The sequence below is a fragment of the Mobula hypostoma genome, chromosome 16 (genome assembly GCF_963921235.1).
Source record: "Mobula hypostoma chromosome 16, sMobHyp1.1, whole genome shotgun sequence".
Lineage (NCBI taxonomy): Eukaryota > Metazoa > Chordata > Chondrichthyes > Myliobatiformes > Myliobatidae > Mobula > Mobula hypostoma.
Window position 1 is genome coordinate 1,623,032 of NC_086112.1, and position 16,394 is coordinate 1,639,425.

At 41.7% G+C, this 16,394-nt stretch overlaps 1 protein-coding gene across 1 annotated transcript in view; it reads right to left on the reverse strand.

The window, feature by feature from the left end:
- Positions 1–16,394, reverse strand: part of arsk (arylsulfatase family, member K) — a 49,358-nt gene that overhangs the window by 31,046 nt on the left and 1,918 nt on the right. Inside the window, exon 2 of the mRNA XM_063069270.1 lies at positions 11,004–11,133. Within this exon, the coding sequence (XP_062925340.1) occupies positions 11,004–11,133 (130 nt within the window). The remainder of the gene's footprint in view (positions 1–11,003; positions 11,134–16,394) is intronic.

The window sequence follows — 16,394 nt, forward strand, 5'->3', positions numbered from 1 at the left end:
ATTACTGGGATAACTTGGGGCTTAAAGTCTCATAAAATATCACTCTATGCTGATGACTTACTATTATATATTTCTAATCCTCAAAAATCCATCCCTGCTGTTTTAGAGTTATTAGCACAATTTAGTCTCTTTTCAGGTTATAAATTAAATCTTAGTAAGAGTGAACTTTTCCCGATTAATAAACAACTTCCCTTATATCATAACTTTCCGTTTAAATTGATTAATAATTATTTTTCATATCTTGGGATTAAAATTACTTGTAAATACAAAGATTTATTTAAGATTAACTTTTTACCCTTAATTGACCATATTATTCAACTCTCATCTAAATGGTTTCCTTTATATTTAACTTTGATTGGTCGTATTAGTGCAGTTAAGATGTTTTTTCTGCCAAAATTTCTATATATATTTCAGGCATTACCGATTTTTGTTCCAAAATCTTTTTTTGATAAAGTTGACTCTAAAATTTCTTCATTTATTTGGCAAAATAAAAACCCGAGACTGGGTAAAATACATTTACAGAAAGCTAAGAGAGATGGAGGTTTAGCATTACCTAACTTTAGATTCTATTATTGGGCAATTAATATTCGACATATGAAATTTTGGTTACTTGACCAGGATATACTATCCATTCCTAAATGGGTAGCATTGGAATTACAATCTGTTCAGGGTTATACACTTGGCTCTATTTTAGGTTCCTCTCTTCCTTTTGATTTGAAACGCCTCAAACAGGTATCTAACCCGATAGTTAAATATACCTTACGTATTTGGTTTCAATTCAGAAAATTTTTTGATCTTAACCAATTTGGGCTAGCGATTCCTATTTTAGGTAACATATTTTTTCCTCCCTCTTTTACGGATCGTGCTTTTCAAATCTGGAAGACTAAGGGTATTTCACGGTTTTTGGATTTATTTTTAGATGGTTCCCTTATGTCTTTTGAACAATTATCTAATAAATATAATTTATCAAGAATACATTTTTTTTTAGATATCTACAAGTTAGAAATTTCCTAAGTACTATACTTTCTTCTTTTCCAATGCTTCCTCCTACATACATTTTAGATACTATAATTAACCTTAATCCATGTCAGAAAGGTGCATCGACTATGATTTATAATATTATTATGAAACTTAGGAAAGCTCCATTTGATAAGATTATGGTAGATTGGGAACAGGAATTGGGGTCTATCATTTCCGTGGATGACTGGGGGCAGATTTTACAATTAATCAATACTTCCTCTATCTGTGCTAAACATTCCCTAATTCAATTTAAAGTTGTTCATAGAGCACATATGTCCAAAGATAAATTAGCTCGCTTTTATTCTCATATTAATCCTTTTTGTGATAGATGTCCGGGGCAGGTAGCCTCTTTAACTCATATGTTTTGGTCTTGTCCTACTCTGGAAACTTTTTGGAGAGACATTTTTAATATTATTTCAAAGGTATTGAATATAGATATCTCTCCTCATCCTATTACTGCTATCTTTGGACTACCTAAAATTTCCAGTAATCTTTCTCCTTCAGCCCGTAGAATGATTGCATTTCTTACTTTAATGGAGGAAAGATGTATCTTACAACATTGGAAAGAGCTTAATGCTCCAACCACCTTTTTTTTGGTTTTCTCAGACGATATTATGCTAGAATTTGGAGAAAATTAGAAGCAATCTTTATGATTCCTCACTTAAATTTGAATAGACCTGGAGATCTTTTATTCAATATTTTCATTTAATGTAATTTTTTTTTCTTCTTCTCTTTTTTGCTCCATATTTATATACCCTTCTTGTTTTTTTTTACTGTTTTTAATGAGGTCAGGTTTGAGGACGTGATTTTAAGTTCTTTAACTCTACTTGGTTCCAAGTTAGCCCATTGCTTTGCTTTGCTTTTAGTTAGTTGCACGGTGGGTTTTTTTTTGGGTATTTTTTCCCTTTTCTCTATTGATATATATATATATATATATATATATATATAAAATTAGTATACTATTATGTTACCTTAGTATGTTATGTTTAAATTACATTGTTTGTATCACTTTTTTTTCTGTATTAATATCTCCTGTAATTTTATTATATTCTAACAGTGTATTAGTGCCTATATGGCTTACCTTTTTGTATACTTATTCAATAAAAAGATTTAAAAAGAAAGAAAAACTCCAATAGATTGGTCAAACATGACCTACCACACACAAAGCCATGTTGACTCTCCCTAATAAGTCCCAGTCTATCCAAATGCTTGTAGATTCTGTCTCTTAGTACTCCCTCCAATAACTTACCTACTACCGACGTTAAACTTACTGGCCTATAATTTCCCGGATTACTTTTCGATCCTTTTTTAAACAATGGAACAACATGAGCCACTCTCCAATCCTCCGGCACCTCACCTGTAGACAGCGACATTTTAAATCTTTCAGCCAGGGCCCCTGCAATTTCAACACTAGTCTCCTTCAAGGTCCGAGTGAACACCCTGTCAGGTCCCGGGGATTTATCCACTTTATTTTTCCTCAAGACAGCAAGCACCTCCTCCTTTTCGATCTGTACAGTTTCCATGATTAGGGTTAAATCGGGGGGGGTTGTTGGGGGTTGCTGGAGCACAGCTCAAAGGGCTGGAAGGGCCTATTCTGTGCTGAATCTCTAAATAAATAGATAAACTTTCAAGCTAATAACCAGTCTAAGAACTAATTAGTAGCAGAATTAATAAAGTGCACATTTGGTGCACTATGTCTTTGAAAAATTATTCACTTAATTAAACTATGGAGCTTGCTGTTGCAGGTTACTAATGAAGAGTTTTGATGATTTCGAAGTAAAATGGAAATTATTAGATGGATCAGTATTGCTTTCCCAACCAGCTTAAACAGGACAGAACTAGTTGAAAGCAATTTCTTAAAATATAACACTTATATTGGAAATTGCCCCCCCATTTTGATGGTGGTAGAGGCGGATACAATAGGGTCTTTTAAGCGACTCTTAGACAGGTACATGGAGCTTAGAAAAATAGAGGGCTATGTGGTAGGCAAATTCCAGGCAATTTCTAAGGTACGTTACATGGTCGGCACAGCATTGTGGGCCGAAATGCCTGTAATGTGCTGTAGATTTCTATGTATTTTGTTTATTTGTTTTTAAGACTTGATTAATCTCTTTTTCAGGTTACATTCTACAAGCGGGATTTGACCTTAATTTTTTTTAATAACATGGGGGAATTTGATACAGATACTCTATATCCTAGTCTTGTCATTTCACCTCTTAATATGTTATGTTATCTGGTAATCTGCCTACTTCTCAAATTACGTATTTGTATGTGATAAAATGGGACGCATTGTTCCTATATGTTCCAGTGATTCGCTTTCACAGTATGCAGACATCTTTACAACCCATTATACACAACTGATGAATTGTTGCGAAGGATAATAAATCAGCCACGATAGAGAGGGACAGAGACCCAATGGGCTGAATGGCTTAATTCAGCTCCTATATCTTAAAGTTTTATATAATTTTAAATGAATCATTTCAAAGTATTAATCCTTATTAATCTCACCCTTCTGTAATAATTATTATCAGTGTGACGAGAATACACATAAAATTAAGATGTTTGCTGGCCTGGGTTAGCATCAGTGGCATCAGCAGTTGGTCTGCCACCTGTCCTCAGGGGAAGGAGAGATAAAGAACAATGAAGCAGCATCTGGAGATGTGTAATGAAGGGACGGGAGAGAGAGCTGTCTGGAGCGGCTCCCCCTTTGAACCCTGAACTGTTTGAAGTGATGGACAGGCAATACCCCAGCAGGGGGATAAAAAGGGACAGGTTCACTAAGGCAGGACACACACGACACCCGAGGTAACGAGACCCTGGAAGCGGTGCGCCTCTCACGAGTCGGTGGGAAGCTCTTCGACGGCTGATCGAGGGATCAGCCTTAAACGCACAGGGTGGAAAGGTACGATCAGTGGGAACCCGGTGTGTGTCCACCCTCGCTTGGGTGCCGGGTTCACTGCAGAGGACCAACCGCATCTGGAGGAGGGGTCACAGTCGGTGACCTTAGGTGACATCACAAAGGACCCGCCCGGAAAGCTGCTTGTGAGCAATATCGCCGGTCTGTGAGTGGAAGCCGTGTCTGAATGATCAGTCGTTCCCGTTCTCTCTCTCTCCCTCCCCCCACGTTGTCCATCGCCATGGCAACGATTACTGCGAACTGAACTAAATAGAACTGGACTTTTGTGTCACTTTGAAATTGGTCATTTACCCCCAGACAACGATAGAGCTTGATTGATGCTGTTATCTTAATTCTGTGCACATGTGTGTTTATCATTGCTGAACTGTTGCATTTATTATCCTTTCCATTACTGTGTTGCTTGTTTCTTTAATAAAACTTTCTTAGTTCTAGTAATCCAGACTCCAACTGAGTGATCCATTTCTGCTGGTTTGGCAACCCAGTTACGGGGTACGTAACATAAGTGGGGTTCTCGTCCGCGATTTTGAACGCTAAATTTGGGACGGAGTAAATTGATTGGGTTAAAATTCCTGAAAGAAAGAAAAGACAAACAGCAGAAATGGAGGCTGAGGAATTTATAAAGGCGCCGACCTTGGAAGCATTAGAGGATGCCAGGAAATCGGAATTGGTAGCTGTGGCCAAACGGTTGAATCTTGCTAAGGGGAAGTCGACAATGAGGAGAGAGGAGATACACAGAGCTATTGTAGAGCACTATGTATCTAAGGGTGTGTTTCCCCAAGGCGAGCTGGGGGTGGTGTCTATTGAAAAACCTGCTGGAGACGCGGTACAGGTGCAGCTTGAGAAACTGAGACTCGAGTACGAGTTCTGGGTACGACAGTTGGAGCGAGAAGAGAAGGAGAGAGAGGTAGAAAGACAAGAGAGAGAGACAGTTGGAGAGAGAAGAGAAAGAGAGAGATAGACAGTTGGAGAGAGAAGAGAAAGAGAGAGAGAGACAGTTGGAGAGAGAAGAGAAAGAGAGAGAAAGACAGTTGGAGAGAGAAGAGAAAGAGAGAGAAAGACAGTTGGAGCGAGAAGAGAAAGAGAGGGACAGACAGTTGGAGAGAGAGGAGAAACAGAGAGAAAGGTAATTCGAATTGGAGAAGTTAAGGTTAAGGGCAGAGCAGGGGCTTGTGCCGAACCAAGGTGGAGGGTTCCGGGCGACCCAGGAGGTTAGGCTGGTTCCCCCATTTGACGATACCGACGTGGATCGGTACTTTCTCCACTTTGAAAAAGTGGCTATAAGTCAGGACTGGCCGAGGGATAAGTGGGTTGTCTTACTTCAGAGTGTACTGAAAGGGAAAGCCCAAGAAGCTTACTCCGCTTTGTCCGCAGAAGATGCCCAGAGGTATGAGGTGGTGAAAGAGGCCATCCTCAGGATTTATGAGTTGGTCCCGGAGGCATACCAGCAGAGGTTCCGGAATGCGAGGAAGCACGTATTTAGAGTTTGCCCGTGTGATGCAGACATATTGTGAGCGTTGGTGCGCCTCAAAGGGGGTAGAGGGGGATTATGACAGACTGCTACAGCTGAACCTGATTGAGCAGTTTAAAGGTTGTGTCCCTGAGGGTATGAGACCCTACCTCGATGAGAAAGAGGCAGCCACGTTAGCCGCAACTGCTAAGTTAGCGGATGAGTATGCGTTGACGCATAAAATGAAGTTTGTCCTAAGTAAAGGCTACCAGAAGGGTAGTCAGGACGGCGGGGAGAGTCCGCCGGAAAAGTCAGAAAGTAAGCCGGGGACTAGTGAGAAGGATAAGGTAGACCAGGAGCAGTCTGGTAGGAAGTCTCCTGGGGTCGTCTGTTATAATTGTGGGAAAGCCGGACAATTTGCGTCCAGGTGCTTTGCCCCAAAGAAGGAGACGGGAAAAGGAAAAACGGCAATTTTGAATGGCTGTATCGAGCTGTTAAGCGAACCGCTAGGGAAGGACAGGTCTGAAAAAGTTCAGGAAGGGCGCGAGAGGTTTATCTCGGCCAGATTAGTGTCAGTGAAGGAGGGTTAAAACCAGATCCAGTGCGGATCTGGAGAGACACAGGAGCGTGTCAGTCACTAATACTGAAGAGTGTATTAGAGTTCAGCTCAGAGACCCAGACTGGGGAGGTAGAGGTCAAAGGTGTTGGGGAAGGGACAGAGTCAGTCCCTTTGCACCAGATACACTTACAAAGCAACCTGGTCTCTGGACTAGTCACGATCGGGTTTGAGGTCCGAATTACCGATGAAAGGCGTGGAAGCCTTGCTCGGTAATGACATCGCCGGGGGAATCGTGTTCCCAATCGTGAGACTGACAGGTCAGCCTGCCAGCATTGAGGCCCCGCCCATGGACTCACAGGTTCATCATGGGGCTGCGGTAGTGAATTTAGCTGCGGTGGTAAATTTAACTGAAACGTTTCTGTCAACCTTGTACGAGAAGAGGGTAGAAAATGAAAAGAAGGAGTGTAGTGAGACAAGAGGTAGTGAGGGAGCTGGGACAGACGTAGCAGTAGCCAGGAAAGAATTTGTGCAGACGCAGGAGCGAGACGAGGGGCTGATGGTTTTGGCAGAGACAGCTCTCTCTGATACAGCTTTAACAAGGGAACTAGTAGGCTATTGTGCGGAGGAGGAAGTGCTAAGGAAGCAAGGGAGACCAAGTACCGTGCCCGCAGATGAGGAGTGGGGGGTGGTGCAAAAGGGTTATGGGGATGAGGTTTTTAACATGGCCCACGAGGTACCCCCCGGTGGACATTTTGTGGTGCTGGAGGAAACAGTTGGTGGAATCATGAAAGAGGTTTACCGGCTGCCCAGGGGGAAGAATGTTATTGATCATGACCGACGCGAACTGAGACGGTCACCGGCTTTTGATATGCTAACAAACCTAGTCGGTGTTAGCGTGGAAATCAACGAAGCTAGGGGCCCCCTGATAAGAGAAAAAAACCATTTTGAAAAGATTAGTATGGGATCGATCAGATGGGAGAAGGCTATTGTTTTGGCCAGGTCTACTGATAAGGTCTCTCCCTTAATCCCCGAACAAAGCGACTCTTTAGAAGAAGTAATTAAACGACTCACACCCGTGTGGTTGATTGTCCCGAGGCGATGCAAAGAACTGGGACGTTGGGTGATGTCTGTTACAATAGGCCAGCCTAGTAAACAACACCCATACATAATGAGTAATTCAGTGACTAAAGGGCTGATGAACACAGAGGTGTGTATTGGCAATTTAATACGGCTGTCTGAAGCCAGCTTGATAGTGAACCTTGAAAAAAATGAATTCGGCCACATGAGGGTCACTTACCTGGGAACTGTGGTGACACAGGGGCAGCTGGCAGCGATGCAAGCTACAGTGCAGGCTATCGCTGACCTCCCAACCCCGACAGACAAGAGGGCCCTCAGAGGGCTCTTGGAGATGGTGGGGTATTGTAGGAAGTTTTGCAATAACTTTGCGGTCACTACCCCTCCCCCTCCTACTAAGCCCTTGCGAGAGGAAACTGAGTCGGAATGGGAAGACCCTTGTTATTGTGATCCGGGACAAAACCAAATGAGAGGTTACGTTGATCGCAATTCATCAGTGTTTTTGGCCACTATGAAGTTTGCTGAGTTGGAGCCTGGTCTAAGGGATTATTAATAACACATATAAAAGGAACAGAAAATGTGATGGCTGTCTGTCAAGGTGTTGACAACTTCAAATTCGCTGTATTAGCCAAATAGCTGATAACGATGTATATTTGTGTGTATCAAATAATGTATTCATGTTTGTAATTTTTACCTCCCGGTAAAAATCCTTAAAGGGGGAAAGTGTGACGAGAATACACATAAAATTAAGATGTTTGCTGGCCTGGGTTAGCATCAGTGGCATCAGCAGTTGGTCTGCCACCTGTCCTCAGGGGAAGGAGAGATAAAGAACAATGAAGCAGCATCTGGAGATGTGTAATGAAGGGACGGGAGAGAGAGCTGTCTGGAGCGGCTCCCCCTTTGAACCCTGAACTGTTTGAAGTGATGGACAGGCGATACCCCAGCAGGGGGATAAAAAGGGACAGGTTCGCTAAGGCAGGACACACACGACACCCGAGGTAACGAGACCCTGGAAGCGGTGCGCCTCTCACGAGTCGGTGGGAAGTACCGGACCTTAAACGCACAGGGTGGAAAGGTACGATCAGCGGGAACCCGGTGTGTGTCCACCCTCGCTTGGGTGCCAGGTTCACTGCAGAGGATCGACCGCATCTGGAGGAGGGGTCACAGTCGGTGACCTCAGGTGACATCACAAAGGACCCGCCCGAAAGCTGCTTGTGAGCAATATCGCCGGTCTGTGAGTGGAAGCTGTTTCTGAATGATCAGTCGTTCTCGTTCTCTCTCTCCCTCCCCCCACGTTGTCCATCGCCATGGCAACGATTACTGCGAACTGAACTAAATCGAACTGGACTTTTGTGTCACTTTGAAATTGGTCATTTACCCCTAGACAACGATAGAGCCTGATTGATGCTGTTATCTAATTCTGTGCACATGTGTGTTTATCATTGCTGAACTGTTGCATTTATTATCCTTTCCATTACTGTGTTGCTTGTTTCTTTAATAAAACTTTCTTAGTTTTAGTAATCCAGACTCCAACTGAGTGATCCATTTCTGCTGGTTTCGCAACCCAGTTACGGGGTACGTAACATCAGCAACACAAAATATGTTTGAGTTCTATGTTGTTTTAAATCTAGATCAAAACTCAAATAAATCACAGATTAGAACTGTTCAACTTCAAAACAACATGAATTGATGTATAAACAACACGTTATAAATCACAGATTAGAACTGTTCAACTTCAAAACAACATGAATTGATTTTGTCACAAAGGAGATCCTACTAGCTTTTGTCAGCAGTGAACACCAGGTGACAAAATTATTTTTGAGCAGACACTGCAATTCAATGCAGGGTTAAAATCGTTGATAATGGACTGGTAATTTAAGAAATCCTTTGGTGTTCAACTCAGTTTTATATTGTTCTCTCTCTGTTTTATGGTGGTTGTGTGACCTTTCAACTCACAGAATCCCCAAAAGTGTTTTCCTTTTCATTCTCTTAACACCGACAACATTAAACAAAGCAGATTGTCTTTTTAAACGTGACAACTTTTTTATACTTCCGTAAATTTTTTCCAGATATCTATTTTTAAGGTAATCAGGTCAGAAAAATAAATAATAAACTACTTGAAAAGATGTATTCGTAACAACCACCTCATGAAGATTGCTTCTAATCATGGAATACAATTATGTGTGTTCTGTGAACAATTATTCATGAAGAGCTTCCTGTCATGACATTATCGCCACTTAACAAGGAACTATGGTGATCTATTAGTTTGTTAACTCTGACAGAATTATTTTGAACTTCTCATATTCTGTTATGACTTCGAATCAGCCATTTGGTCTATTGAGTCTATGCAAACATTCATATTCCTCATTTACTTCCCTGTAATCAAGATGAATACGATGAGAAATAATTTACTCAGAAGATATTAGCAAAAGAGAGAGCATACAACAAAGCAAAAATTAGTGGGAAGACAGAGGATTGGAAAGCCAACCCTATAGAGAGCAACTAAAAGAATTATTAGGAGTGAAAAAGATGAAATACAAAAGCAATCTAGCAAAAAATATCAAAGTGGATAGTAAAAGCTTTTTCAAGTATGTAAAAAATAAAAGAGAGATGAGAATGGATACAAGACTGCAAGAAAATGGGACTGGAGAAATAATAACAAGGGCTAAGGAGACGGTAGATGAACTAAGTGAGTATTCTGCATCAGTCTTCACTGTGGAAGACACTAACAGTGTGCCAGATGTTGAAGGGCGTGAGGGAGGAGAAGTGAGTGCAGTTACTATTACAAGGGAGAAGGTGCTCAAAAAGGTGAAAGACCTAAGGGTGCATACATCACCCAAGCCAGATAAACTGCACTCTAGGGTTCTGAAAGAGGTAGCGATAGAGATTGTGAAGGCATTAGTAATGATCTTTCAAAAATCATTGGACTCTGGCATGGTGCCAGAGGACTGGAAAATTGCAAATGTCACTCCACTCTTTAAGAAAGGAGGAAGGCAGCAGAAAGGAAATTATAGACCAGTTAGCCTGACCTTGGTGGTTGGGAAGATGTTGGAGTCAATTGTTAAAGTTGAAGTTGTGGAGTACTTGGTGACACAGGACAAGATAGGACAATGTCAGCATAGTTTACTTAAAATCTTGCCTGACGAACCTGTTGGAATTCTTTGAGGAGATAGGTAAAGGGAATGCAGTGGATGTTGTATATTTGGACTTTCAGAAGGCCTTTGACAAGGTGCAGAGTGCAGTAGAGGCCAAGTCCATGGGTATATTTAAGGTGGAAGTTGATCGTTTTCTGATTGGTCAGGGCATCAAAGGTTAGGGTGAGAAGGCAGGTGTATGGGGTTGACTGGGATCTGGGATCGGGGATCAGCCATGATAGAATGGTGAAGCAGACCCGATAGGCTGAATGGCCTAATCTGCTCCAATGTCTTATGGTTTTAACGCTGCATCTCGATCAATCAATCAATAAATAAATAACATCTTGGAATGGGAGATGAGGAGGCAAGAGGGACTGAATGTCCTAGTCCCATTTCTCCATTTTATGTTTTTAAGTTCATAGACGATCATTGAATTGATCACACAAGTACATTTTGAGAATTTTTTTCTATGTGTAATATCTCTTTCTCCAACATGCTGCATGACAGAACAGATCCAATATTTTATTACATGAATCATTTTGTTTTCCCTCATAGATCAAATTTTCTCCACTTTGTTTCTTCAGAGTATGCTGGAGCTGGCTGTTGCCTTGTTACAGTGTGAATGATTATTAAACTTTTGCAATGTAGCCCAGGAAAGAAGAACATTGAAACTAATGTGATATCGTTTAGCCTTTTCTGAAAGTTGCTTCCTGTCCTTTGTGCTGCGATTCTCACTCTTGTTGACACAGCTGAGGTATGTAAATAGCTCATTAAGGTACCATGTGTACACATCAACACGTTTCAGTCTGCAACAACTGTACTGAAAATGACACGGAATATTAACAATCATACCTGATCGAGAAGGACAGCAAATTGGAGAGTTGCTATAGGTATTGAGAAAAACTGCGCCATTGTCTTTCATCAGGTTTATGTTGGGAAGATTAATTGTCTGGTTCTGTGGGCTGAATGTCAATCTTCCATCCTAGAAAGAGATGCGAAGATCAAAAAATGTATCAATATAATAGAAATGGAATCAAACATCCAATCCTTCCACAAGGAAAGGAGAAATTATGTGAAACAAAATTACATTTCTATATGAATAAAATGCTGCAATAATGATGAACTTTCAAAACTCAGATCAAGTTCTTTTCCACTCATGGCCGTACAAGTTGATAGGGTAGTAAAGAAAGCACATGCATGCTTGCCTTTATGAATCGAGACATCAAGTTCAAAAGTCCACAGGTAACTTTGCAGCTTTATAAAACTTTAGTTAGGCCACGTGGAGGATTGCAGTCATTTCTGGACACCCCAGGAGGCTTTGTAGAGGTATAGGAGAGGACCACCAGAATCTATTAGAGGGCATGTACAATAAGGGGAGGTTAGATAACCTTGGTTTGGCTTCAGTGGAGTGGCGGATTCTGAGAGGAGACCTGATAAAAGTTTATAGAGTTATGAAAGGCAGTGATCTACAGCTGGTAACTTTTTCCCAGGGTTGAAAAGTCTAATACTAGAGAGCATACATTTATGGTGAGAGAGGGCAAATTCAAAGGAGCTGTGTGGGTCAAGTTTTCCATATACGTAGAGAGCAGTGGGTGCCAGAGTTGGTGGTGGAGGCAGATACAATGGAGATGTTTAAGCAGTTTTATCAGAACATGAATATATAGAGAATGGAGGGATACAGATCATGTGCAGGCTAAAGGGATTAGTTTAGATCTATGACATCAGTTTAGCACCACATCATGGTCTGAAGAGAATGCTCCTGTATGGTACTCTTCTATGATTAGCTTAACTGGAAAATATCAGATATTTTGATTTTGGTAATGTTGGTAGTATTGAAGAATTTTGGTTTGGATGCCAAAGGATTGTCTAATATAAAAACATTATTTAATTATTAAGCCTTCATTTAAATGCTTAATTCAAAATTATTAATTTCAAAATGTGCCTCTACATCTTGTTCTCAAATTTTAAAATAGAATTTTGGTTTTGCCTTTCCAATTTCTTTAAATCCGTAGCTACACACACAAAATGCTGGAGGCACTCAGGACTGATGAAGGATTTCAACCAAAAACATTAACTAACTGTTCATTTCCTCCATGGATGCTGCTTGACCTGCTGCATATTCTAAATGTCCAGCATCTACAGTCTCTATTGTGTCTCCACTAATCCTGCACTTCCATAGGAATTCCGAATACTTTGTTTCCATAAGACACTCATGTCTTTCAACACAACTCAGATCTTCAAAACTTTTGATCAACCTCATGGCTTTCCACGTCCTGATCTCCCACACCGAAAAGCCTAAATAATTACTATCTAAAGTCAACACAATTCTCAGGCGAAGCCACTTCAGAGCATCGTGATTTTCTCTCACTGCTCTACTCTCTGTATACACATGACTAGGCAAAGCTCAAATACCACGATACAACCATTGTTGGTAGAATCTCAGGTGGTGACAAGAGGGCATACAGGAGTGAGATATGCCAACTAGTGGAGTGGTGCCACAGCAACAACCTGGCACTCAACGTCAGTAAGATGAAAGAGCTGATTGTGGACTTCAGGAAGGGTAAGACAAAGGAACACATACCAATCCTAATAGAGGGATCAGAAGTGCAGACAGTGAGCAGCTTCAAGTTCCTGGGTGTCAAGATCTCTAAGGATCTAACCTGGTCCCAACATATCGATGTAGTTATAAAGAAGGCAAGACAGCAGCTACACTTTATTAGGAGTTTGAAGAGATTTGGCATGTCAACAAATACACTCAAAAACTTCTATAGTTGTACTGTGGAGAGCATTTTGACAGGCTGCATCACTGTCTGGTATGGAGGGGCTACTGCACAGGACCGAAAGAAGCTGCAGAAGGTTGTAAATCTAGTTAGCTCCATCTTAAGCACCAGCCTACAAAGTACCCAGGACATCTTTAGGGAGTGGTGTCTCAGAAAGGCAGCGTCCATTATTAAGGACCTCCAGCACCCAGGGCATGTCCTTTTCTCACCGTTACCATCAGGTAGGAGGTACAGAAGCCTGAAGGCAGACACTCAGCGATTCAGGAACAGCTTCTTCCCCTCTGCCATCCGATTCCTAAATGGACATTGAACCCGTGAACACTACCTCACTTTTTTTAATATACAGTATTTCTGTTTTTGCACATTCTTTTAAATCTATTGTTCCGTTGTTTAAAAAAGGATCGAAAAGTAATCTGAGAAATTATAGGCTGGTGAGTTTAACGTCGGTAGTAGGTAAGTTATTGGAGGGAGTACTAAGAGACAGAATCTACAAGCATTTGGATAGACAGGGGCTTATTAGGGAGAGTCAACATGGCTTTGTGTGTGGTAGGTCATATTTGACCAATCTATTGGAGTTTTTCGAGGAGGTTACCAGGAAAGTGGATGAAGGGAAGGCAGTGGATATTGTCTACATGGACTTCAGTAAGGCCTTTGACAACGTCCCGCATGGGAGGTTAGTTAGGAAAATTCAGTCGCTAGGTATACATGGAGAGGTGGTAAATTGGATTAGACATTGGCTCAATGGAAAAAGCCAAAGAGTGGTGGTAGAGAATTGCTTCTCTGAGTGGAGGCCTGTGACTAGTGGTGTGCCACAGGGATCAGTGCTGGGTCCATTGTTATTTGTCATCTATATCAATGATCTGGATGATAATGTGGTAAATTGGTTCAGCAAATTTGCTGATGATACAAAGATTGGAGGTGTAGTAGACAGTGAGGAAGGTTTTCAGAGCCTGCAGAGGGGCTTGGACCAGCTGGAAAAATGGGCTGAAAAATGGCAGATGGAGTTTAATACAGACAAGTGTGAGGTATTGCATGTTGGAAGGACAAACCAAGGTAGAACATACAGGGTTAATGGTAAGGCACTGAGGAGTGCAGTAGAACAGAGGGATCTGGGAATACATACAAAATTCCCTAAAAGTGGCGTCACAAGTAGATAGGGTCATAAAGAGAGCTTTTGGTACATTGGCCTTTATTAATCAAAGTATTGAGTATAAGAGCTGGAATGTTATGATGAGGTTGTATAAGGCATTGGTGAGGCCGAATCTGGAGTATTGTGTTCAGTTTTGGTCACCAAATTACAGGAAGGATATAAATAAGGTTGAAAGAGTGCAGAGAAGGTTTACAAGGATGTTGCCGGGACTTGAGAAACTCAGTTACAGAGAAAGGTTGAATAGGTTAGGACTTTATTCCCTGGAGCGTAGAATGAGGGGAGATTTGATAGAGGTATATAAAATTATGATGGGTATAGATAGAGTGAATGCAAGCAGGCTTTTTCCACTGAGGCAAGGGGAGAAAAAAACCAGAGGACATGGGTTAAGGGTGAGGAGGGAAAAGTTTAAAGGGAACATTAGGGGGGGCTTCTTCACACAGAGAGTGGTGGGAGTATGGAATGAGCTGCCAGATGAGGTGGTAAATGCAGGTTCTTTTTTAACATTTAAGAATAAATTGGACAGATACATGGATGGAAGGTGTATGGAGGGATATGGTCCGTGTGCAGGTCAGTGAGACTAGGCAGAAAATGGTTCAGCACAGCCAAGAAGGGCCAAAAGGCATGTTTCTGTGCTGCAGTTTCTATGGTTTCTATTCAATATATGTAATTGATTTACTTGTTTATTTATTGTTTTATTTTATTTATTTATTTTTTCTCTCTCTGCTAGATTATGTATTGCATTGAACTGCTGCTGCTAAGTTAACAAATTTTACGTCACATGCCAGTGATAATGAACCTAATTCTGATTATGTCCAGTCCTCACCATTATTTTGAAATGGAAAACAGATTGATGAACTAGCTACCAAAATGAGCTTAACCCAGTTGCATCAAAGTTCTCAACTTGATGAAGTTCTGTACACATTTGAGATTAATGTAAAGATCATATTGTCCTGTGCGCATGCGCCAGTCGTGCATGCAGCCTGGTACAGCCGTTCCAATCTATTCTTACTTTCTTCTTCTTACTTTATAATTTACGTTATTTTTTGTATTTTTTTCTCTCACGGTAACACGTCGAAGCTGCACCCTCTCTAACATGCTGGTAGAAAGTGTTTTATTTGGGTTTTCTTTAGCGCTGGAAATGGTTACATCCCGACACACGGGACAGAAGCAAGGTCGCATTGTGTATTCCATGGACCAACAAAGACCGGCCGGCTTAGCGAACAGAGCGGCGGACACCCCTGCTGAAATCCGGAGGAAAACACATAGAGGATGCAGAGGGGGATCACAAAGCCGAGGAAAGAGGTTCGGGTTGAGACAACAGAGACTTTTGGATAAGAGGAGTTCGGTGGGTAATACCGTTCCGCCTGACCGGAAGTACACTTAGAGCGGTAAGCGTAAAGGAATTGGGTGCTTACTGTTCTGGCTAACAACGGATGGTGCAATCCGGGTCATATTACGATAGAGGAACGTGTTTGCAGACTGGATATTGAACTTTTTACTGTTGGACTTCGGCCACATTCCACCGTGATACAACACTTGACGGCACGGGAGGTCGTTCCTGCCTGTGGCCATCGAACGTGCAGCTCCTCCCGTGGAGGGTCAGACACCCTGAGCCAACAGACTGGTCCTGGACTTATTTTCCATTTGGCCTAGTTTGCATTTTGGTGTTTGATTGTTGGGGTTTTTGTATTGCTATATTTACGCTCTATTCTTGGTTGGTGCGGCTGTAACAAAACTAAATTTCCCTTGGGATTAATAAAGTATATCTATCTATCTATATATATGTCACAGACAGCATGTCAGTCAATTCTGTCACAATCCTGTCCCACTGACAGCAAAGACCAATGGGAGGAAGCAGTACAGGGCCATTTACAGGGGAGTGTAGAAGCCTACACTTCTCTGAGCCTCTGTGGCAGATACTACAGTGGTGTCACAAACTTCAGAAAATCTGCAGATGCTGGAAGTCGAAGCAACACGCACAAAACCAATGGTCCTGATGACAGGTCACGGCCTGAAACGATGACTATTTAGTCTCTTCTATAGATACTGTCTAGCCTGAGAGCTCCCCCAGCATCTTGTGTGTGTTACCACAGTAGTGTAGTAGTTATCGTGATACTACTACAGCTCAGGTGTCGGTGTTCAATTCCAGTACAGTACTGTCTGTATGTCCTCCCCACGTGTGCATTGGTTTCTTCCAGGTACTCTGGTTTCCTCCCACAGTCCAAAGACACACCGATTAGTAGGTTAATTGGTCATTGTAGATTGTCCCGTGATTAGGCTGGGGTTAAATCGAGGGCTGCTGGGCAGTGAAGC